This window comes from Eutrema salsugineum, unplaced genomic scaffold (genome assembly GCF_000478725.1).
Source record: "Eutrema salsugineum unplaced genomic scaffold, Eutsalg1_0 scaffold_5, whole genome shotgun sequence".
Lineage (NCBI taxonomy): Eukaryota > Viridiplantae > Streptophyta > Magnoliopsida > Brassicales > Brassicaceae > Eutrema > Eutrema salsugineum.
This window is the reverse complement of record NW_006256612.1, coordinates 8,055,261-8,078,924: the sequence shown is the minus strand read 5'-3', so window position 1 is coordinate 8,078,924 and position 23,664 is coordinate 8,055,261. Positions and strand designations below refer to the sequence as shown.

General features: G+C 34.0%; 5 protein-coding genes across 5 annotated transcripts; 2 read left to right on the top strand and 3 right to left on the bottom strand.

The window, feature by feature from the left end:
- Nucleotides 1–3,323: 3,323 nt before the first annotated feature.
- Nucleotides 3,324–5,561, bottom strand: LOC18992813 (nuclear speckle RNA-binding protein B). Its single transcript, XM_006416254.2, has 6 exons — nt 5,277–5,561; nt 4,713–4,822; nt 4,338–4,623; nt 4,173–4,234; nt 3,997–4,078; nt 3,324–3,849 (listed from the first exon to the last, which is right to left on the bottom strand). Exons 1-6 carry the CDS (start codon nt 5,371–5,373, stop codon nt 3,749–3,751), a joined length of 738 nt encoding a protein of 245 aa, XP_006416317.1. The 5' UTR covers nt 5,374–5,561; the 3' UTR covers nt 3,324–3,748.
- Nucleotides 5,562–6,049: 488 nt separating this feature from the next.
- On the bottom strand, nt 6,050–6,906 carry LOC18992812 (nuclear speckle RNA-binding protein B). Its single transcript, XM_006416253.2, has one exon. It carries the CDS (start codon nt 6,816–6,818, stop codon nt 6,126–6,128), a length of 693 nt encoding a protein of 230 aa, XP_006416316.1. The 5' UTR covers nt 6,819–6,906; the 3' UTR covers nt 6,050–6,125.
- An 8,481-nt stretch (nt 6,907–15,387) lies between these two features.
- Nucleotides 15,388–16,158, top strand: LOC18992809 (dof zinc finger protein DOF1.2). Its single transcript, XM_006416250.1, has one exon. The coding sequence runs from the start codon at nt 15,388–15,390 to the stop codon at nt 16,156–16,158; it is 771 nt and encodes a 256-aa protein (XP_006416313.1).
- A 42-nt stretch (nt 16,159–16,200) lies between these two features.
- Nucleotides 16,201–18,407, bottom strand: LOC18992808. Its single transcript, XM_006416249.2, has 10 exons — nt 18,139–18,407; nt 17,986–18,051; nt 17,803–17,883; nt 17,631–17,684; nt 17,474–17,542; nt 17,321–17,383; nt 17,003–17,085; nt 16,849–16,914; nt 16,659–16,750; nt 16,201–16,437 (listed from the first exon to the last, which is right to left on the bottom strand). Exons 1-9 carry the CDS (start codon nt 18,373–18,375, stop codon nt 16,708–16,710), a joined length of 762 nt encoding a protein of 253 aa, XP_006416312.1. The 5' UTR covers nt 18,376–18,407; the 3' UTR covers nt 16,201–16,437; nt 16,659–16,707.
- Nucleotides 18,408–20,717: 2,310 nt separating this feature from the next.
- LOC18992807 (glycolipid transfer protein 2) lies at nt 20,718–22,635 on the top strand. The gene is made up of 6 exons (XM_024153200.1): nt 20,718–20,896; nt 21,020–21,075; nt 21,509–21,639; nt 22,062–22,197; nt 22,366–22,509; nt 22,600–22,635. Exons 1-6 carry the CDS (start codon nt 20,725–20,727, stop codon nt 22,633–22,635), a joined length of 675 nt encoding a protein of 224 aa, XP_024008968.1. The 5' UTR covers nt 20,718–20,724.
- The last annotated feature ends 1,029 nt before the right edge of the window (nt 22,636–23,664 follow it).

The window sequence follows — 23,664 nt, the reverse complement described above, 5'->3', positions numbered from 1 at the left end:
GAATGTGTCCTCTATTAATTTTAATTTAATTTGTTTATATTCTGTTAATTTTATTATCATTAATAATCATATTTAACATGTATTATCACAAAAATTCTTTATTTTAATTATTATTTTGGAGTCTATGTCCGTCTTAAATTAAGCGTTAATAGCGAGGTTCGTTGATTCTTTGGGGTCAGGGCGGCTTGTTGGCTGTTTCTATGGTGAAAGAAAAAATGTTTCTAATAGAAAATATATACAACACATACAATACAGAAGGATACATGTTATTGTTTTTATCGTATTTGATAAAAAAAAATGTTGTATCATGAAATTAGGATTAGTTAACTTAACGCCATATGTCCACTTTGAAAAGTCATTGGTCAATATTTATATATAATTTTACGAAGTAGAAAACATCATCAACATATTCTGTCGACACACCCTTGTATATAAAAGTTTTAAACACTTACTTCTTCTATTATAAGAAAACATACCTATATATGTTCAAAATATATCTTATATAACATGTGTACGAGTTATAAGATCCTGCGTTAACTAAAATATTTTATTATATCCGTACCAAAACAACTTACGGTGGAACTATGTTCTATTTTTTGACATTGTTCATTGTATACTTCAATAAAAATATATTACTATTTACTATGGTGAGACTATGAAGGGGACAACGATATATAACAAACATTAACTTTTTATCAAAAAAAAAAAAAAAATCTCAGCTAGATTTGTCTTTTGCTAGTGAAGTAGTCAGGTCCGTTACAGTGTGAACTGTGGCTTGTGGAGTGTCAGAAAATGCTGGGGGAAAATTGTTACTCTGTCGATCGTCATAGAAGAAAATAATTGTACATCTATGGTGACAAACAATTAATAATATACAATCATCAGAAACTTACATTGTACGTACGTGCATTTCCTTTTTCCAATAGAGTTACAAAATTTCGTCCAAAGAGATATTTGTATAACATATAAGTCGATGTTTTTGTTTGTTTAGTTTGAGACAGAGTAATAGTTGGATTTGAATGAATAAGAGTGGATGTTATTTAAAATTCAAGTCAATGTTTATTCACACAAGATGGTCCATAGATTTAGTTCTTTCTAATCCCATTTTCTTCGTTAGTTATTTTATAACTTTTTTTCTTAAAAGATTATCTTATAACTTTTTGTTTTCTGTAAAGTGGCCATTCCTTTAATTATTATCATAGCATGTAATGGTAATTGATAAATGAACTAGAACTCAGCAAATAAATAATTTTCACATAACGACAAATATTGTAGATGTCATTGTTTTCAGGAGACGTCCCAAAATACAAGAATGCCCAAACAAAAATATTGAAGAAAGTAGTTAAGAGAGTCTTTTCCGCTGTAAGATCTCTTGGAACCACTCTAATCGGTAATTGATGTATATCTACTATCATAACTAAACAATATAATAATGGAGATTAGGTAGTGTAGAGTGTAGACCAGAGACTTTTCGATCCACTTGCATCAACAGTTTATAGAATGTACTAAAATAATTTTTGTTTAACAACTTGTCTCTCTTCCCTCAATCATGAATGATACATAATCCGTTCGGTCTCCTAACATTAGTCTTTGTTCGAGCCAAGATTATCTCCAATAAGTCATTAAACTATCATCATGGTGGCAAGGTATCAATTAATTAAACCCACGTCTTTTAATCAAAATAAACATAATCAACATATATATTCTTCCAAACCGTTGGCTAAAAGCAATACGTTGTTGGGAAAATAAAAAATTTAAAAAGAATACTTTATGTCATTAAAATGTAATACCGATTCATATGTATTTATTTTTATATATTGAGATCTTGCCGTACGTGATGTGAATACAATTATTATTAAGTACGTTCAGCAATTCATGAGAAACATTCAATTGATATATGACTAAATTTACTTTTGAATGTTCACCACATATTACTCTCATCGTCCTCTTCATCTTAACTCTCTTGAATTTTACTTCCACTTTATAAGAAAAAAAAAATCTTATAAATATCAATACAAATTTACATATAGGCAGGTACTTTTTTTGTTTTTGTTTTCAATAGGACGTACTTTTTATTTTATTTTTCTATATAATGGTTAATCAAAAGAACAAGCATAGTACTCAAAAGTAATCCACGCACTGGATTGATGATGGCTTTAAGGCTTTACCCGTTCATATTAGTTGATCCACTGTACCAATCATATATCATAAGGAGTAAGGACATGTGAAATGATCAGCTTTAGTTACAAAAATCAAATCTCGTCTCAAAAGTCGCAATCTACTGATTGTAAAAGATACGAGAAAAAGAAAAGAGAGAAAAAGATGATTGATATGTACGTTGTCACACTATTAACGTGGACATGAGCATGAAGCTTATTGATTAAGTACAGAAAAAGCCATCATAGTTCAAGAGCCGGACCCGAAGAGAATCTGCTCTTTGGATATCGAATATACTTTCCTCTCTTCACTCTCCCTCTATCCATCGCCGATGCCATCTGTATTGACTGTTTTCGTCAACCAAATTATTGGGAGTGTCACTGTTTTCTTATCTAGTTATGACTTCTTTAATTCATTTGCTCCTTGTTAACCTTCTACGTCCGAGATATACAGACATACAGTTTTAACTTTAAATTTAAATATTAGATTACGAGGAAAACAAAAGATACTAAAGGAAGATAAATACCTTTTCGTTGAAAGCAGAACCAGTCCTGTCTTAACTTTTCACTAATGGCGATTATATTTTATGCAACAAATTTATATGCAGAGAAAATTTTGACAGTTTGAACAGTCTATAAACGGTCTAGATAATGTAGGCGTTTTGTCAATCTAAAACAATTTATTTGTTTAAAAACTAATATTTCTGGATCGTCCGTCCGCCTAAACATCTAACGCTTTTTTGAACACTCGACCATCCAAAATAAATATAGGACTTGATTCAACGACAATTTTTACATTTTATTTGTTCCAGTCCATTAATGAAAACAATTACAATATAATTTAAAATTTCATAAAATATAAAACATATATTTGCTTAAAATGGTTAAACGTTTTCTGTTGACTCTAAACGCAAACGCCAAACTTAGAATTTTACTTACATGAAAAATTAACAAATAAAATTTATCTAAAATGATAAAATTTGTGGGTCTTTTTTTGGCAAAAAAATACACTAAACATTAACACAAAAGCAAACAAACAATCAATATGAAAGCCATAGGCACATAGCCTTACAATGTAGAAGCTACGAAAGCACTTGACTCGAGTCACAACAGCAAAGATATCTCAAATTCTGTATTAACTAGTAAAGTATTAACGAACATTCCATATAAGGAAAGAAAAAACTTAATCGTTGGTAGTTAAAAAGAAGATACAATATGAGCCACTGTTTTGGATTCTGTCCCCAATTCTATAATGAACAAATACAACGACTAATCCCTGAGGACACTATTGAAATCCATGTATACAACGGAAACGATTGTAACAAATATTCGAACTATGATAGATAGCATTAATAAGATCATGCTCTAAATATATCAAGAAGATGGGGAAAAAAGAAGGGAAGAGAGGGAGAGAGTGAGAGAGACTTTGGATTCCAATCACCTCATCTCCTAGACTCTTGTGCCTATCCATACATCTCTATTTCTTTGAGTGAGAGTACTCCTAAGGATTTGAATATATGGTCAAGTATGTTTGAGTTCTAGAGAAACAATAAGTTACCATTTGGTTGATGTGCCCAAATGTCACTGACTCATCACCTCCTTCCTCCGCGTTGTCCTGGTCTTGGACCTGGGTTTCTGGAAAATTGGATTTGCAAAATCTTGGAATCAGGGTCGTCTTCATCCATTCTATAGCCTGTCAAATAAATGCTAGCATCAGTTAAGTCCCAGGTTGAGCGTCTTCTTTCAGGAAACCGAAACATGTTGATGAAGATAAGTCTATTACAATACACAATGCAACATAAACTCAATATGTGTTGGACAAAATATTTCCATTAGGTACCTTGCAGGGCGGTACGAGCAGTTGCTGCACATGCAGAATTGTCAAAATCAACAAAACAAAGAACAATAGGGTCTCCATTCCTCTGCATAGAAACCGTTTAGTAAGTCAAAACTAATGAAACTCTGGGACGATTCAGTTTCTCAACAATGCTTCAAATTGGGACCAGTGAGTCTTACTTGCTTTGAATCTTTGGTCACAAGCCTCACTTCTCTATAACCCAAGAAAGGCCGAAATATATCTAGACATAAAGTTAAGAAAATTGAGCAGCTCAAACATCCTTAAACGACGATATAAATGTTTGGTTTAAGAACTTTTGAAAAGCGAATCGTAAAATAGGATACGAGCTACTTCCCTCCTTGAGCAATTAGAAGGAAGTCCTTCAACAAATAAAGTGTTGGATGCATCCGGAGGTAGACGAAGCAGTTCCCGGCTAGGCCTACCAGCTAAATCTTGTTGACCAAAACCCAAAGCCCGACCATTTGGCCCAAAATCCGGAGGCAGAATTCCACCACGCCCATTCATGAGCTCATTCATGGACGGACTAGGCATCACGCTGTTACCTCCTGGTCTTCCCATGCCATCACCATTAAACCTACCAGCTTCTTCAGATGGCACAGAAGGCGTTTGCTACAAAACAGGGAAAAATTCACTTCACTGGGGAAAGAAACAAACGAAGAAGAGAGTATACATTAAACATAGGTGAATAAGGAATGTACCACACTCTGCAGATACCGGTCATAAGCTGACCCAATAGTTCTGGTATCTTTTACTGAATGAGGGATACCTCGATCCTCTTCCCGTGACAAGTAACCGTGCATATCATTGTCTGAACAATACAAGGCAAACAAAAAAACACAAATCAAGTTCACACGCTGTTTACACATTCATAGGTAATAGTACTGGATCATAAACCTATGGACCACTTTGTATACACAAAACATAATCTGCAACTATAAAGCAGTGATTATCTACAGCATAACCATTCGATCACAGACATACTTGGAACGATCGGATCAAGACTCCAACGCGATAGTAGCACAGTGCAGCTCAATTATAACTCAGCCTATTAGTTTCCAATAAGAAGAGATATTGTTTTCAAGGCAAAGAGGCAATCTTAAGACCATTAACAGGTGAAAGATCTGTTCAATTTTCTACATGACTAATCAACACAGCAATGCCAACTAGGAAAAGAGCTAAATTGAATATTGAATCCAAGTGTTGAAAACAGCTCCTCGAGGTCTAGATTGAAAATCACAAATTCGAGGAGAATTTAGGTTTACCGAAGTCAGAGCGGGGACGTTTCGGAGGACCACCGTGGGGGATCGACGACATCGGAGGCTGATGATGTCTCTGCTGGTTCCAGTACCCATCTGCCATGGACGGCGACGGAAACAAGATATCGAGGGATCAAAAAAAGACTAATTTCAAGAAACGAAAAGCCCTAATTTCGATTTTTTGAAAGAAAAAAAGCTTCGATTGCTGCAGCTTATTGCTTCCGATTGCTCGTTCTTCTGTCCAGATCGAAATTTAATAATTCGTTTAATTCTTCCAATTTCTTTTGTCCAGTTTCGAGTTTTCTTGTGCGTTCGATTTCGACAACCGAAGTGAATGAATGGATGATCCGACTCTGGGTAACCCGCCCCGTTTCTTATAGACCCGGTCCATTCTGGCGCCAATTTAACGGGCCTGTAAATTCATAGATCCGTTGGCCCATCTAAAAGCAGCACAAGGGATCTTGAACCGTAATTTTTTCATTTAATAATTAGAATAAGATTTTCTACTAATTCGATGGTGCTAAATGAAAATTTTACATACTCATAAAATTTGGCTAAAAGATTAAGTAGAATATTTAGAAGCTAAGGAGGGACACTATTCACTAGAGATAAAGTTTATCAATTATGAAAAGGCGCCCACCAAACACGAATACAAATATCATCAAATTGCCAATCAATTTGATTCTAACAAATGATGTCATCATCACGAAACGCATAAGCAGAAAACCCTCTTAATCTGTCAGAGTGTATCTAAAAAAAATGATGAAAGGCGTAAAAAACAGAGATATCCTTTCTCTCCCTCTAGTACTTGTAAACTAGTTCAACTTGAACTTGATATAAAAACTCAATCAAGATTCAAGAATCAAAGAAATTGTTGAAAAGGTCCATCGAAGAAGGAGACGGCATCGTGGAAGGACTGGTCTGGAGAATAGAATTCAAATCATTGAAGAACGACGACGACCCTTGTGGATCAGATGGTCCAACCACCGTAGAAAAGAAGCCAGGTGATATCGGCGGCAGAGAAGTTGGTCCCGGCGATAAAATCCCTGCTTGATGAAAACTGGGCCGTTCGATCGCTCGAGTTTGATGATGATGGTGATAAAACTGATCCGTGGAAGCTACGTCACCAGCAAACCCTAGCTCGTAGTTCGAGGCATTAGCTTTCTCCGTCGAGGCGTACCGAGCTGCCGGAGATATGGAACCACGGGATGCATCCATCGTTCCCGACGTGTCTTCTGATGCTGACATGTGGTTTGGTGCTGACGTGGATGAAGTTGTGGAGGTGGAGGTGTTGCCAGTGAGACGTTGAACCAATGCCATGAAGTTATCAGGGTGCGTATGGATAATCCTGGGAGAGATTGTGTATATGATCACCGGAGCACGTGGCGGCAGGGGCTGTGGCGGTTCTCGCCGTTGTAGCTGCGGTGGTGGCTGTTGCGGCGGCGCCAGTGGTGGCTTCTTGGTTATCTTGTGTGAATCTTTATTTACTTTCAATGGCGTTGGTCTCGGTCCCATTATTTCTCTTGTTCTTGGCGATTTATTATCCATCGAGTACAGTACTTTATGAGAAGAATATGTACGAATAGATATATATATATGTATATATATCTGTATATATTATGTATATATGTGTAAATATAAGTGTATGATGATTTAGTGAAGAACAATGATTATGTGATGATTAGGGGAAATGGGAGGGTACATGAATGCCTCTATATATATGATTTTTGTCATTTGTGCATAAAAGAGGGAGAGAGAAAAGTCAAATGAGGAAAGCAGAGGGTTTCCTACTTTAAAAACGGTAAAATTTGGCTACTTGTTTTTTTTTTTCTTTTTCGTATTGATTATTATAATATTTGGATGTTTTCTCGTATCTATTTCTTACCAAAATGTGGTTTACTTTTCTTTTACCCAGATAGAAAGTTTTCCAGTCCTTACAAACGAGTCGAGAGACTCGCTTTTCTTTTTAGGACTTCTAAATTTGGTAATTCTTTTTTTTTATTCACAATTTTACGATTAATAATTAAATTGATATGATGAATTTCGACCCAAAAGATGATGAATAATGTTTATATACCCGGCCGCTAGGTGGTGCTCACGTTGTTGTTTTATTTATTTATTCAACGTCAAATATGAAAAAAAAAATACTTCATATGAAATTGGATTAGTATTAGTGTATTACACTATTACTTGTGTCGTATAATTCTATTTTCTTTTTTTCCAACTAAATGTAAATTATGGGTTGACTATGTCCAAGTCCTGAGGAAGTCAAAAGCGAAGAAGAGGTCATGAGTGCCACGTCAGATAGTTTGTTGCTGACTTGGCATAATTTTGTACAGCTCCTTACACGGTTATGCTCATACAGACTTGTTTCGGTAAATCATAATCAACACTATTTTCCCTTTGTCAAATAATAAATTATTCAATTAAAAAAATATATATATATTCAGAAGTTTGATAACATGTAAATTAAACAATTATCTCTGGCTAAAAATAATTAAAATGACTCGAGATGTAGAAATATGAAACATGTCCGATATATAGTGGTTTAATAGTTAGGTGTGTCCACTTTGTAATTGATTTATATTCTTCAAGTACTAGTCTATGGCTCTTGGTAAAACAAACTGAAACGTAAATTTGACACAAAAAAAAAAGAAGAGTCGAGTAATACTTTTTTGATAAATTTACTATTATAACAGTTAGAAAACGTATCATATTGAATTTGCACCTAACAATTAATATTGCAAACTCGCATCAGACATCACTAAAAATTAAAGGAGAGCTTTCTCCCATTTCGTCCACGAGCCTTGAAGCTTGTCGATACGCGATAGAAACAAGATGTGTATTTGTATTGACTCATAAGCACATCTGCACATGCATGACTCTTTTGACCAGAAACGAGGATAACTGTTTTAGATTTTGTTTGAGAGACAAATTAATATTTTGCTCTAGAAGATTGATTGGCATGTCAAGGTTTAGGTAGACTTTTTTTTGGGAGGGTTTACTTAGGTAGACTTATACTTCCTATATAATCATACAAATATAACAGATTTTTTTTTGGCTCCGATTATGAAACTATTAGATTCGTAAATTTGTGAAGACACAAATGTAGATGACAAATGCTTATATTATAACTCAGGTATAAATGGGCCCACCTTTGGTTTTCGGTTCATTGCTGTTTAGACTTTATATGGTTTACAGATATGAAAATTGATTGGATGCGAAATAAAATCAGTTCATCTAAAACAATTTAGTTGCGGCTCGTAGCGAATTTCCCATATAATAATTATCTTTTTCAAAAAATTAGAAAAAGTTAACTATAATTGTTTTTTTAAATATGATTTCCTTTTGGTTCGTTTTCAGTTACCATTTTTCAAATCAAATTGCATCATCTAATAAATTTGAACACATACGACTTGAAATAAGCCAAGATGGTAGTATTTTGTTTTCTGGCAAACCCCAAGATGGTAGATTGGTACTTTGGTAGTACACTTAGTACAAAATAATTTTAAACTAAAATCTGGAAAAAGTGCCTAATTGCAATATTGTTGCCAGACGCGGAAACAAACAAGAGGGGAGAAAAGTCTTTTGTGTTTGGTTTTGGGTCTATTTTTGGTCAAACTAAAAACTCTAGAAGACAAGGTCAATCTTTTTACTTACTTATTATTGCATGAAAGTGATTGGACTTGCAAAGTCTCTATAGATTCTTCCAAAATTCCATTTTTTTCATTATTAAAAATATATATTTATAAACTAGTATATAGTTGTGTAACTTTCAGTGAACAACGTTTATAAACATACTTGCCATCTCAATTTGCTTTGGATACGAGTGAACGCGTATAGATCTTTACTTGGACTATCGATATTTTATATAATATAAACATATTTTTAAACAATATTATAACTCTTGCTAAAATATCAAATAGTTAGTCTACCATCGGATGTGCCTCTCCTAAGAGTTTTATTCCAACCTAAGGATGTCTCTCTTATCATTGGGTTGAAACCTAGCAGGAACCGCACTCTAGACGGATATGTGTAGAACCATACTAAATCGAGAATATATTCGGTTAAATCGGGCTATGATTTGATTAGAAGAACGACGCTTGCACAAAATTCAGATGTCGTGAGAGAACCGAGCATCACAGCTCTTCAAAGCTACGTTTGGAAAATACGAACGCCTCGAAAGATGAAACATTTTATGTGGTAAGCTTTATCAGGATGTATTACTACTTGCCAAAACCTGACTTATAGGCATATGGGAACGGATAAGCACTGCCCCCGTTGTGGAAATCCCGAAGAATCTATTAACCATCTTCTTTTTTTATGTCCCCCGGCTTTACAAGTCTGGGCGTTATCGGACTTTCCGTCCCTTCCGGGCCTCTTCCTGAGTACTTCTATTTACCAAAATATGAGCTTCCTCTTTTGGAAAACAAAAGAGCTAGGCATGACAGATCCACAAAAGGATATTTATCCTTGGATCCTGTGGTATATTTGGAAAGCGAGGAACGACAAGATCTTCAACGGGAAAGAAATTTCCCCAGTAGATACTTTGATCCACGCCAAGATTGAATCAGAAAGCTGGAAGCTTGCAAACGACCCAGAAGAAGACGAAGACGCAACAGACGAGACTACCCCCACTCCTTGGCTCCCGATTACTCTACCTGATGCCCCGAGGTTCCCGATTTGTCAGGTTGATGCATCCTGGACAGGCAGCGGCCTGGTTACTGGGCTAGGGTGGAGCTTAAAGGAGGATAGGAGTGGTGAGACTTTTGGCCTTCAGGGCTGTCGTAGAAGCCTCTCGGTCCTTCATGCCGAGTTGGAGAGCCTCTTATGGGCTATGTCTTGCATCAAAGATCGACTGACCTTATCCGTCCATTTTCAAACCGATTGCTTGGATTTGGTAAACATGTCAGAATCTCCATCGGATTGGCCATCTTTCCTATCAGAGTTGGAAGTCTTCCGCAATCTCCGAGAAAGCTTCATAAACTTCACACTCTCTCATATTCCCAGAAGTTCAAATGTCCGAACAGATATTCTTGCAAAAAAGAGCTCGAGCAAAAGGCATTTTCTTTTCCCAAATCATTCATAACGAGCCAGTTGTGGGAAGTTCTTCTGAACCACTTTTTAACGGGTCAATAGTGATATAATAATTGGGTAGTTGAAAAAAAATATATATATCAAATAGTTGCAATAGTCCGGTACGAACAAGAATTTATGACCAAGTCTTAGCATTGTCAATATTTCAGCTTTCTTAAAACCATAAAGAACTCACTTGATTTAAGTCTTTTTCAAAAAAGAAGAAGAAAATAACTCACTAGATCAAAGTTATTGTTATGTGTACTGTGATCGTTATTTCTTTCAGGACTACAATTATAAGTGTTCAGGTCGAGTAAACTATATTGATCACAAGTGAAGCAAGAATAATCTCATCTAAAGTCAAATGAAGTTTTAATTTGGTTCAAATGATTTTTTTTTTGTTAAAAATAGAATGTTTTTGTTTTTACAATGAAAAGAATTAAAATATAATATGGAATCAATACTTCACCTTTTAAAAACTGAAACATAATTCAGTCAAGTGTATATGGTTAAACAATATTACTAATATTAGTAATTAAACCATAGAAACTAAAATTGTTCACACAAGATATTATTTTACTTTGCCTGCTATTTTATACTAAAAGCGATAAATTGAGACGTCCAAACCCGGATCAATCCGAGAGTGGACATATTTAGCTAAAATAATCAACTAAATATGCAAGGTAGCCATGGATCAAAAAAATAGTATAAACGAAGTCTATGATTATAGGCGGATTTTTCTGAGGAAACGAATCATATTAGTAACTAAAAAATGAATGAATATCTAATCTACAACTTCATTATGAGTGAATGAACAACTGATATAAAAAATAATAATAAAGAGTTGCGTGTAAAATTCAAGGAAAATTAATTGGGGAATTCATCTTACAATAAAGAATAACGTCTTTGATCTTCTCATCCCTTTCTTCGTCTACCATCGGACTCCTACCGAAAGAATTAACCGGAGATGATTTTATGGAGTGAACAGAGCTGCTCCTCCGTGACAGTGACTGTTTAGATCTTCCCCGTTGCTCGCCTTCCGCTGCCGCGTCGAAGCACATACACAGCCGTATAAATGGCCTCATGAATCCAAAGCTTCTACCACTTGTTTTTGGCTGTGACATTGTTTAAAGACGGACAAAGTATCGGTATTTTCACACAAGAACAAGAATCTTACGAGTACAATTCTAAGAAGAAGACGTTAGAGATGTAAAATGTAGAAGATTTGGGTTCTTTCTCTTTTGTCAGTTTCCCAAATATTAGGGATCATGACTATATATAAACGCATACAAACTTAATTACCATTTTTTGGTTGATTGTTTTATTATTGTGTTTCTATCCAAAAAGAGTTGGGTGTTTGATGAAAATTCAGAAAGTTTTGATCTTTCTAGTGTTTTTGTAAGGACTACAAGGTGTATTAGTGATAATTATTTCCCTGTTTGAATCAGCTCATTAATGTGTTTTAATCAATGTTACGGCAAAATCTGAGGATTCAAATATTGTTACCACCTTTCTTGGGATTTAAAATCTGCGGTAATATTGTTACTAAAAACAAACTAAAGACAAATTCCCCTTCTGCCGTTGCATCTATCTTTTATTTTTGATCATATATTGCAAACAAAATATATGGAACAAAATTACATTCGATCGGTCCTATATTCTTACCAAAAGCTAGTTGGGAAAATAAATTTATACCAAAAACTACAAGATTAGTCAAATCAAAAGATAGCTCCGATGTAGCCAATCATTTTTTTCGTTCTTTATTAGTTTTGTTTTAGTAACAATATTACCACAGATTTTATATCCCAAAAAATAGAGACACAAAAACCCAAACTATTTCAGATTTTCGGAACTAAACAGTTACTTGCTATTTTGCTAAGAGTCTCTCACACCGTATTCTTTGGACTTCTAACATGATAAGATGCCCGGTTCAACCAATTTCTCGGTTTTAATAACTATGGTTTAGGCCGTTTTTCAATTTCTCGGTTTTAGCCTTTAGCCTTTTGGATTTTGATTTTGATTTTTCTCTTCGTTATTTTTTGTGTACTGGAAGAATATTTTCAAAATTTAAATTTACATAAATACAATAGTCCATAGCTACTTTCAAAGAATCCTTTATATGAATTACTAAATTGAATAAGAAAAAAATGATACAATATATATACTTAAAACTAGAAATGTCCTTTGTGTATTCATTGTTATTTAAAGCATAATGTATACAGATTAACATGTTTTTTCTACGCTGATTTGACCTGCTTGAACTCCAACTTATTCTTTGAAAGTTTGCATTCTGATGATGAAGATGAAGATAAAGAGGAACTTTTCATAAGCTTATCACTCTTTTGGTCAAGCGTTCCAGTGTTCCTAAGCTCTTGCCCATCAAAATGGTGAATCTAAAACCGGCTTAAAACGAATCTATGATCAATTGTCCCTTGGATTTTAACATTCGAGCAATCAAACGGCAATGCATATCTCGACGCTTTAATTTATTACATGCAATGTCCGCATTTCATTTAATATCTAAGATTGTAGAAAAGAACTAGTAACCTCAAACCAAAAGTTAAGATCAATATTGATCCTTACCCAAAAAAAAGAGATCAATATTGATTGGTGATGCAATAAATTGTTCTATAACTTTTATCGATAATCAGTGTAGCTAGCAAGATTTTTATTTCATTTTTTGCTAAAGATGCAGCTAGCAAGACTTATTTTTACAAAACCCTATATATATATATATATATACTTGTACTTTCTTTTTGTTTGCTAATGTATTGATTATATTTATACTCTAATGTAATAACAAATCTCCTTGGAAGTAAGTTGTAAACTTTTTTTTCTTTTTGAAAACACAACCATCGTCAAGGGTGTCTCACAAAACTGCGAATATAAACAAATTGGGAATTATGAAACTTCATTGTTCACTAAACCCCCGTTTCTCCATTACTTGGCCACAAAACCTCCGCTTCTACACTCAGCCACTCACATAGACATGTGAGCCATATAGACTCTTACAACATTAATGAGAGATATAAAACTTAATTGTTCAATAAGTTACAGTGCTTACCTTGAATAGAGAGGGAAGGCAAGTAGATTTCATTGGATTAGCTTCCCTTCCAAGCCACACCTTCAGTTCACATGGAACAACTATTCATCTTTGGATGGATTGAGACTTGAAACAGCCTGCGACATATAACAAAACCACTTAGAATCTAATATGAAAGTAGTACTAGGTTCTAAAGAGTAATCCATATTTGAATGGAATTATAGTCAGCTGTAAACTTGTAACAAGTTATACCTGATAGTCTATAATTGAAATAAATCTTGTAGGTTTCGTCGAATCCGAAGTTTTTATTTCACTTAGTCCGTAGATTTTTGTTCCTATCAAACAATATAAATTGAAGTCAAATACACTTTCGAGTCAAACTTGGTTTGAGAATACAGCTGGGATGAATAAATGCCATCCCGAAAAAGAATTAAGGGTTGACTTCCTATTTTAAAATTTTACAGTATTTATTTAGTTTTATTTTTTAATCATTACACTACAGATATCGCATCGTATAGCCAAAAGTGATATCGGGATCGGAGCGTACCATAGATCTAGTTTTGAAGCTGCCCCATCAAACTTATACCTTGGCAAAAAGATATCCCTATTGAACGACGAGAATAAATTAAGTAAACGGTTATAATAATGATAAAATGCTTAAAAATAACAATATAAAGAGAATTCAACTTCGTAGATGTGAAGGAATTGATAGAAATAAGGGAAGCAGAGGTCGACACGTAGGTAAAAAGCACGTGCTCTCCCGTGCGTGTGGCCCTTAATCTTGGCGTTAATCTATCTTTCTATCAATGGTTCACATAATCGATGTTCTTAACGGTCATTAATCTAACATAAGTACTTTCAGTTGACAGGTAACTTTTTAATCAGCCATGCAAAATAATCAAAACATCTTTTTTTTTTGTTAAAGAAAATAGTTTAAACATGCACGAAAACAAAAGCTATCAAACAGTTGACCAAAAAAAATATTTTTCCTTAGAAACTATAAACTAATTATATTTTTTAAGCTATCACAATTGTATATTTGCAGGTAATGAGGTAAATAACCAGTTTGATTTGGCGCGCTTAATTATAACTTGACATATGGATAAACAAATGATTTATATATATATATATATATATATAAAATGTATGTACCGACGCTTTGAAGTGTTGAAATGATAGTGTAGAAGAGAGTGCAAGTGATCAAATGTTGCGATGCATTGTTTAATAAGAATTTCATTGCTGTCGTGCGTTTCACGATGATAAGATGCAGATGCGGATAGTGTAAGTGACTACCATCATATCATCTACGTACACACTAATATAATATGATTGCCCTACGTTAAGTTTTTATAAGCTATAACAGAAGAAATTAAAAGAAAAAAATTATGAGAGAATGAAATTTGTACGATAAAATAATTAGCACAGTTATAAAAAATTGTAAGAAAATTGTCAGGTCACCAAAATGATTGCATTTGCTGTAGATCTTAAATGGATTGGTCTTAATCAGAGTGTTAGTTTTAATAATTTTTAGATGTAATATGAAAACTCATCCAAGTTTATAAGAAAACTAAAAAGTTAGTTACAATTATTTATTTTGATTCTGTCTATAGATTGTATGAAACACAAATTTCAGGTCCAGTCAATTAGCGTATCTTACAGAAACTAATTGAATCGTTTACCGAAACTTGAATTATCAAATGATTGAATAATAAAGATTTGAATTTTGAAGTACCAAAATTGGAAGGTAACTTGATGAAGAAGAAACGGAAAAGGAGACGCACGGCTCGGCAACCGCCCACGTTTACTTGTTAACCCTTCACACATTTATCGATGCGTCTCTACTTCCACACACACATGCTCCTCTTCACCTCTACATACACACGCCTGTACATATTATATCTATATATATAGTTACATGTACTCGAATACACACCAAGTGCCCACTTGTTAGATTCCCCAATCTTTCACACCAAAATTCTTAAAGAGAGTACATGAAAAATGTTGCCGTACATCGGAGACAACAGCTACCAGAACCAGTTTCCATCGCCGGAGATTGAAATCCCGGCGATATGGAAGCTTTCATACGGACACGAGGAGACTGCTCCTCCTTGTCCTCGTTGCGCATCTTCCAACACCAAGTTTTGTTATTACAACAACTACAGTTTGTCTCAGCCTAGATACTTCTGTAAAGGTTGCCGTCGTTACTGGACCAAAGGCGGCTCTCTCCGCAACATTCCTGTCGGCGGAGGCTGTCGCAAGAGAAGCCGCAGCAGACAGAACAGTCACAAAAGGTTTGGTCGGAACGAGAATAGACCTGATGGTCTTATTAGCCAAGATCATGATGGCTTCCAGTCCAGCTCTGCTGCTTCCGATATTGATTTGGCTGCGGTTTTCGCGCAGTATGTGACTGATCGGAGCCCTTCTAGTACAGATAATACTACTGGATCCGATCAAGATTCACCGGTAACAACAACCAGTCAGGCTTTAGATTCATTGAATTGGGATATCTGCCAAGTAACCGATGCGAACCTTGGATTCTACGGGGAGTTCAACCAGAAGATCCAAGAAGATCAACGAGGATTTGGTCAGTTTCTCCAAGAAGATCAAGAGGAGATCTTCGAGTTCCAGGGTTTACTTGATGACAAAGATATTCAAGAGATCCTGGAATGCTCATTCTCAGAGGAGCCAGACCAGTTAATTTCTCAGGGGAGCTTCATGATCAATGGTGATAACTGGAGTTCAACAGATCTTACCAAGTTCGGGATTTGACCAAGGAAGATCGTTTCTTTCTTTTAATTCACATATACTTAATTTATTAAATACAGAAAACGTACTACTTACACTAAAACTCATTCTTATATTGTTCATGAATTTATATCATACATGAACGATCCGACGAAATAGGATTCGTGGACTAAATTACTTGTATATTAATCTTGAATAATGGATACAACTTACACTTTTAATATATTTTCTTTTGGCGGCCAGGCTTTTATAGTTTCTCTGCTTTGCCTTCTCCTCTCCTTTCAGTTTTGATTCGGAACAAACCTGTAAGATTCATAAATTCACAGTATTGATATATGCTAAAAAGATAAATCTTGACAGTTCTTCTTCTGGTTTTGGTAAACAAGAAAGGAAGTTAAAAGTGTGCACTTATATCGAAACAGAAACTATAAATTAACAGTTTTCATCAATCTTTTGTTGGTTCTGACATACTACGGACCTGCCTGAGTTTATGGAACATTATTAGTATTAAAGAAGGAACTCGCCTGAAAAAAATGCTGCGCGGCAGTTTATAAGTAAAATCATTGTCTTCGCTCACGATTCGGTTCCTGGATGCCACTTTATGCTGCAACCGACACTATAATAGATACCAAATGCAAGGTCTCGGTTAGTCATCAAAGGCTGTAGATATTGTAAAGAAAGAATTAAAGAAAAATGTATCAAATTTGAATGTACCTTGGCTTTTGGTTTGATGGTATTCGTTGGCAGCTAAGGACAAGATCAATCGCCAGGCTTAGATCCCTATGCAAATATAACATGTTAGGCTTGACTATCTAAAGTAATAACTTCTCTGAAAAGATGTTAACAGCAAAAACATTAAATAACAAACCTCCCAGTTACTGGAATGTTATTGCTAGGCCTGGAATCATCAAACTGGCCGTGATAGACCAGTTCAAATGGCCTACGACCTTCCTGCTCCATTTGAAAGGCGAGAGCAAGATAAGATAGAGTTGATAAAAAAAAAAGCCACAATTTTCATGATATTAACTACTCCCAACCCAACAAATGGCTATCTTGAGCATAGATTCTTGATACTATATTTCAAACAGAGCTTGAGCAGAAAAAATTTCAAGATTATTCAATAAAACAGTACACAGCTTTCCGCCTACTTGCTAATCTTCTGTCATAATATATTACCACAAATTACCTTCTTATATAAGAAAAACTCAGGGGTACAGACAGCTCCAAATTCCTTTGCAACCTCTTGTGACTGAGGTAAGAGAGAAAATCTCATAAAGATTTATCAGAATTTTGAGTAAAATTGACTAACAATACTCAACAAAGAAGAGACAAAGGATACCTCATCATATAAGTAGGGAAATGGGTACTTGAAAGCTTTTGCATCTTCTGCCATGAACTCAGGCCCATCCTGTGAAAGGAAATGAATATGGAACAACCTTATAAAAACCTCATCCCAACAATAATCAAGTGACACTAGAGGAGTCACAAACACAAACCTGAGGATGTGTTACTACAGAATTTGAAGAGATTGCAACAACAGCAAGACCTTTCTGCACGGCAAAACAGTTAATTACATTCCCTGTAATAGATATACTCCTCTATAGCCAAGATTCCATCACATAATGAGTCAAGCTAGGGAAAGAAGAACAGAGAAGAAAATATTGGTACCTTCATATAGAAATTGGAGAGCTTTACAATGTCTTTCTTTAAGTGAATCACAAACGGGCAATGATTGCAGATGAACATAACCTAACAGTATAAAAAACACACAAGTACAGATGTTTAAATACAAATTACAAACGCTTATGAAAATTTGAAACGGTATATAAACAAATAGATGAAGATACTCACAAGTAGACACGGATACAGCTCAAAATCATCTAATTTCCATAAATTTCCAGTGAGCGGCTCCGGGAGCTAGTTCACTCAAAAACACACAAATATTTCTAAAATCAGAAATTCCTCATCATTCGTCTCCAGTGACGTGAAAAATCACACTCTTACCTCGAAATTGGGAGCTCTAACTCCTAAATTTACTCCGCCTGATTCAGTTCTGGCGGCACGAACCACGACGCGCCTCGGTGACGGTGCACTGACTCTCCGCTGCAGATAACTGAGGTTCAACCTTTTCGACGGCGAGAATGAAGAGAATCTCCGCGAAGAGATTGCAAATGCGCTTCGTGAAGGAACTAGATACGAAGCTCCGTAAGCTACGGCGGTTATGGCGGTAGAGGCAGCCATTGTTGGTAGTCTCGTTGTTTCTTCAAAATTCTTCCCGGAGCCACAAATCACGCGTCGGTATATTTCTTTGGACATATGTAAATGTTGGGCTTAAATATATGAGGCCTGGCCCAATAAATGAGCCCAAAGTGAAAACATATTTGGTTTCTAAAATCTTAGGGTAAATCAACTTGCAATGAAATATTACAGAACAGTATTCGTAAATTGTAAAGCTACGAAACTTTTGACAGGAAATTCACCCTCGTATTTGGATCTCATTTATATGTCTATATATATTTGAAGCTTATCAATCATATTGCATCGTCATATGATAATAATATTATAATTACGTCGTCCAAAAAAATGATAATTACTACGACTGTATTATAATAGAAATGTTCTAATATACAATACAATCAGTATCTTAAAAGAGCCAAGGCATTCTTCTACTGGAATTTTTAAGATGGCGATTCTATATTTAAGGAAGACGCTACTTTCTTTATAAGCTACGATTAATGGATATACAGTATATTCTTTGTCTTTTTCGTCGTCTATCACAAAAGGCTAGCTAGTAAGACTAATTATGTAACTAAAGTCGACATGGTCGGGACTCGGGAGGACTTTAGATAAATTTAGGTTATAAATCTGTTACAGTTTCTAATATAGTATTAGTTTTTTCCGTCAATACAATTACTACTATTAGTCTATTATATGATTTTGTTTTACAATATAATAGTAGTAATTGTGTTGACCGAAAAAACTAATATTAGATACTGGATTTAAAGTATTGTTATTAACAAAATAAATGGCAAAAAAGAAATAAGAGAAGGATTTTTCGTAGACCAGCTAATAATTATCACATGTATAAATTTATCAACTTACGGTTTATATCAGCTTATATGGTACGGTGTATGTATAGAGTGGAAGAACAATCTATGTCAACCATTGGTTAGTTTTACCAACAATAAAAATATTACTTTACGTATATTAACATTAGAAAATGGTTTTCTATAAGTAAAAATCGTAGAAACCAAGTTTTTTTTATATACTATATATTCTAAAAATAAAAAACTCGTTAGGCCGTTTGATCACTTGTTTATTTCTATTTATAATTTTTGTTTTTATTTTTTGATGTTCTAACAATAATGGTATTTAATGATCTTTGGAGTAGTGTCCGATACAGAGGAACATTATTGTCGTATTGGGTATGTTAATTATGAAGCAAATTAACTCTTCAATTGAAAACTATGTTTTAATTAAGATTTTACATTACTAAAAGAGATATATATGCACTTTATAATTAATTGTATAGTGGTGTTAATGATTGGATTCATGAACGAAGAGCTGACACTCCAAATGATTAAGAAATTGGGAGAAGATTCCTTTTATTTCATCCTGGCATGCCTTTATGACCAACCAGCACATCTAAACGAAACCCTGAGCCCTTTAATCAATATTATTAGTTTTCAACTGTTAGTTTAATCGTTTATACCCACATTTTGATTTTGTTTTTGAATCTCTAATGTCGACGAACATTGCAAGGTGCTTAAGTCATTAAAACTACACGTTGTTTTGTATATACGCATTTATGTTTTTTGTCATTCAATTTGCTACTATTCAAATTAATATTCATCATAAGTAATTAAAAAAAAAAGTTTTTGCTATGTATCTATTACAAATATAACTTAATGATTATTTTTCGTTTTACGGTTAAATTTGTAAACTTACGTAATAGCTGAATAAAATTTTAGTTGTATAATATTATCTATTTTGTTTTATCCAAAATTTAAAGCTTACAATAAGTCGGTTATTGAATCGGTTCAGCTTCATTTTTGTTAAGCTCTCAGCGCAAATTATATTCATATACATATTGCGTGAATCCAATTAACATTATGGTTTAGATAATCGAGTCGACTAGAACCGTAAACCAAACTGTAGAGGTCAAAAAGTGGGTCACCATCATCATCATATAAGGAATCTAAGCGATTAGTCGATTACTGTTTTCATGCCACATATATGTGTATATACATATAACAAATGAGTTTTATATGGACCATGATCTAATTTGCTGTTGAAGTTTACTTGTCTCCGCTTCTAACCCAAAGCAATAATATTACACTCAATCATATTATAACCAGGAATATATATACATATTTTATAATATTAAAGTTGAATGCCTTTTATTTTATTATTTAATTCGTCCCTTTATAATACAAAAGATAACGGCAACTTGATAATTTAAAGTCAAAGCGATGTTTTCATGTACTTTGCAGTTTTGTACTACTACACTATATAAATATATATATGGTCCAGATGTCTTGATTTATAAAGAACGAGAAAGTAAGAAGAAAGAGGATCAAGAGAGAAGACATGAAGAGAAAGAGATACGAGATGGAGATTAAGAAGAAAAAGACAGAACTTCAAATCGCCATTGAAGAGCTCTCTCTCGTCATAATTACTAAACCTGCCGATAACACTGAAACCACACATATACCCTTGAGGCCTCTTCTCTCCTTCTGCAACTTAATCATCCGAGTTCTTGGTCTCCTCTTTTATTTTCCTTGGAATTTTTTATCTTTTTTAGTTAATTTGTTTCATTCTCTAATGTTCATATTGAGCACACTCAACGATTTTATTGAGCTGTTTATGTTTTGGGTGTTTGCAGATAAGATAGGACCGACAATGGCTGTTCTTAGACAAGATATTGATCAAAATATTCAGGTAACTAGAGATTATGTAACTCCATGCATATGAAGACAAGACAAGACCCTTTGTTTTATTTTAATTTATCTCCTCTTTGCTGGTTGAAAGTAACTCATCAACATCGTCTGAACATAATAACGTATGTATGAATGATGGGTCTATAATATTAATATTAATACATATATACAAAAAGACTGTTGAGCTTTTATGCTGAAAAGAACACCCAATAGCTTCATTTATATCTCCTCAGTGTTGTTCTTTTGGGAAAAGATCCTCTTCAATATTTCAATCTCAGCCTTGTAATCCCTTATTTGGTTGCTTTCATGAGTACTTTAGTCCATTTTGAAATGACTTTCTATAAAAATGGCTAAACTTGTTTCCCTCTTCTTTTTATTGCACTTAAATTATCTTTTACTTATGTTTTTCTTATTTATTGATTTGGGTGGTGTAGAGTTTAGAGAAGCTTTGGGAAACAGATCCTTGTGTTTACTCCAATTTGGTTGAGATTCTGAAGAAAGAAATGAAGGAGGGGACATTCAAGATGGTTGCTAGTTGTAGTAAAGCTCTTCTTTGGCTTACTCGGTACATTCTCCCTTCACTACCTTATAATTTCATCAACTAATTATAGAATTCTCATAATTAACAATTATTAATATTCATGCACATGATCAGGATTGTAGTCTAACAAATTGCACTATTCAAAATTAATTTGTCCTTCGTACATATCCGCTCTATTCTTACCACTAGCTAGTTATACAAGTTCGGACTCATGTATATCGAAACAAATTAAAAAGACTATCACATATTATTTGTGAACCCAAGTAGTCATATCATATATGGATAGACAAATGAGTGATTCTATCTTATCTTAATCATGCATTTATGAAACTAATTATTCAAATCTCTATATATAAATCTAAACCTACTATTTATCAATTATGCCTTTTTCTGTTCAAACTAGTTAGGCTTTATGACCCTCTTTTAACCATGGATTTTATATATAGGACTATGGATTTTACAGCGGGTTTATTACGATTGTTGTCGAAAGAGATGTCGTCAAAAATGGAAGAACTTGTAGAAGAATGCTACATGACGACTTTAAAACCGCATCATGGATGGATTGCGTCTGCTGCTTTCAAAGTATACACCATGATCACTATTCTTCTAGCTATTTCATACTTCAAAAACATCATTTTCTTGCTACATCCCTTTAAATCTTTGGTTACGCACGTTATAAGCATTTAAGTTTAATTTTTGGGGGATATAAATAACACGTATTGATATCGTGTTAAATATGTAATAATGAAGGTGTGTTTGAAGCTAGTGCCTGACAATAAGACTTTCATGGACGCGATCGGTGCAAGAGACGAGAGCTATGAGACCCTTAGAGAAGACATTGATACCTTAAGCTCATTGTTGACACCTATTCTCAAAGAAATCTACTTTGTTCTGGTAATTACCATATGCATATACTTATGTTATCAATTTCTGGGGTTAACATATGTTGATCATCATGCATGGTGATTTTTTTTTTTTTTTCAGGAACAGTACGGATTGAACAGATTAAAATCGATGTAAAAGATGGATTCAGAAGTCTTCTTATTACTTAATGTTTTCGTTGAAATGATAGTTTTTATTTTACGAAAAATGTATATATATATATATATATCTATGGTTATGCATGTATATCAGTTGTTGTACGAATTATTTATTTTAATCATCCGAACTATCGCTTTTTGAGAAAAAGTTAGATTGTAGAACTGATACATAAATAGAACTTCTTCTAGTTCTATATATTAAGGTTGTCTTAAGCTTTCTCCAAAAATATAAATAACACTCTCACACAATAGCAACAAAACTATATTTCTTCACAAGATAATAATAATATATACACTTTACAACGCCAGCGAAATATAGTTGAACCGGACCGTCTCACATTTTACTTTGTCCCCTAATCACACCCTCGGACTCTCGTATATATCTATCGTAGTGTGGAGTAATAAGTGAAGACATAAATACTATGCACTTGTGTTGTTTCATTTTTGAATTAAATATTTTTACTTTATATTCTAGTATCAAAACCAAAACATGCGAGATGTGACCAATACAAAAGTAATCGACTAGCATAACAAATAACTACGCCGGCTAAATTATTGATATTTGGTCTGTCACGAATCTATCGATTAACCTAATATCATAACGGACAAGAGTGGACTACGGTAAGGAACTAAGGAAGATACAGTGCAGTATCTATTTTACTTACGTAACAAAGTAGACAAATAAGAGTTGAGAACGTGTCACATCACAAGCTTGATGCTTCACATATACATCATCACAATTAGCATGTGAATACGTTCTAAAGATTATATATTAATGAATTGAAAAAAACAAATACTATATGATGATGAAAAGAATATCGAGTATTCATACGAATAAAAAAAACGTAAATATTACTTTGGCAAATTGACCTTTGTGATGTATTAATTCATGGTGGGGGAATAAACTTACATTATAATTAAATATGTCAATCATAATATGATGGATTTCAGATTTCTAAATGCTTTCTTACATTAATCGCGATACGATCTAAATGAAACAACACACAAG

Excerpts from the sequence above, each read along its gene's own strand:
- LOC18992808 (XM_006416249.2), bottom strand. The coding sequence starts at position 18,375 with ATGGCTGCCTCTACCGCCATAACCGCCGTAGCTTACGGAGCTTCGTAT. Across the intron at positions 17,543-17,630 it reads CTGTAGTAACACATCCTCAG|GATGGGCCTGAGTTCATGGC; the intron begins GTTTGTGTTTGT and ends TTCCTTTCACAG. Across the intron at positions 17,086-17,320 it reads AGTTTTTCTTATATAAGAAG|GAAGGTCGTAGGCCATTTGA; the intron begins GTAATTTGTGGT and ends CAAATGGAGCAG.
- LOC18992812 (XM_006416253.2), bottom strand. The coding sequence starts at position 6,818 with ATGGATAATAAATCGCCAAGAACAAGAGAAATAATGGGACCGAGACCA.
- LOC18992807 (XM_024153200.1), top strand. The coding sequence starts at position 20,725 with ATGAAGAGAAAGAGATACGAGATGGAGATTAAGAAGAAAAAGACAGAA. Across the intron at positions 21,076-21,508 it reads ATATTGATCAAAATATTCAG|AGTTTAGAGAAGCTTTGGGA; the intron begins GTAACTAGAGAT and ends TGGGTGGTGTAG. Across the intron at positions 21,640-22,061 it reads GCTCTTCTTTGGCTTACTCG|GACTATGGATTTTACAGCGG; the intron begins GTACATTCTCCC and ends TTTTATATATAG.
- LOC18992809 (XM_006416250.1), top strand. The coding sequence starts at position 15,388 with ATGTTGCCGTACATCGGAGACAACAGCTACCAGAACCAGTTTCCATCG.
- LOC18992813 (XM_006416254.2), bottom strand. The coding sequence starts at position 5,373 with ATGGCAGATGGGTACTGGAACCAGCAGAGACATCATCAGCCTCCGATG. Across the intron at positions 4,079-4,172 it reads TGACCAAAGATTCAAAGCAA|AGGAATGGAGACCCTATTGT; the intron begins GTAAGACTCACT and ends GTTTCTATGCAG. Across the intron at positions 3,850-3,996 it reads TGCTCGTACCGCCCTGCAAG|GCTATAGAATGGATGAAGAC; the intron begins GTACCTAATGGA and ends TTTATTTGACAG.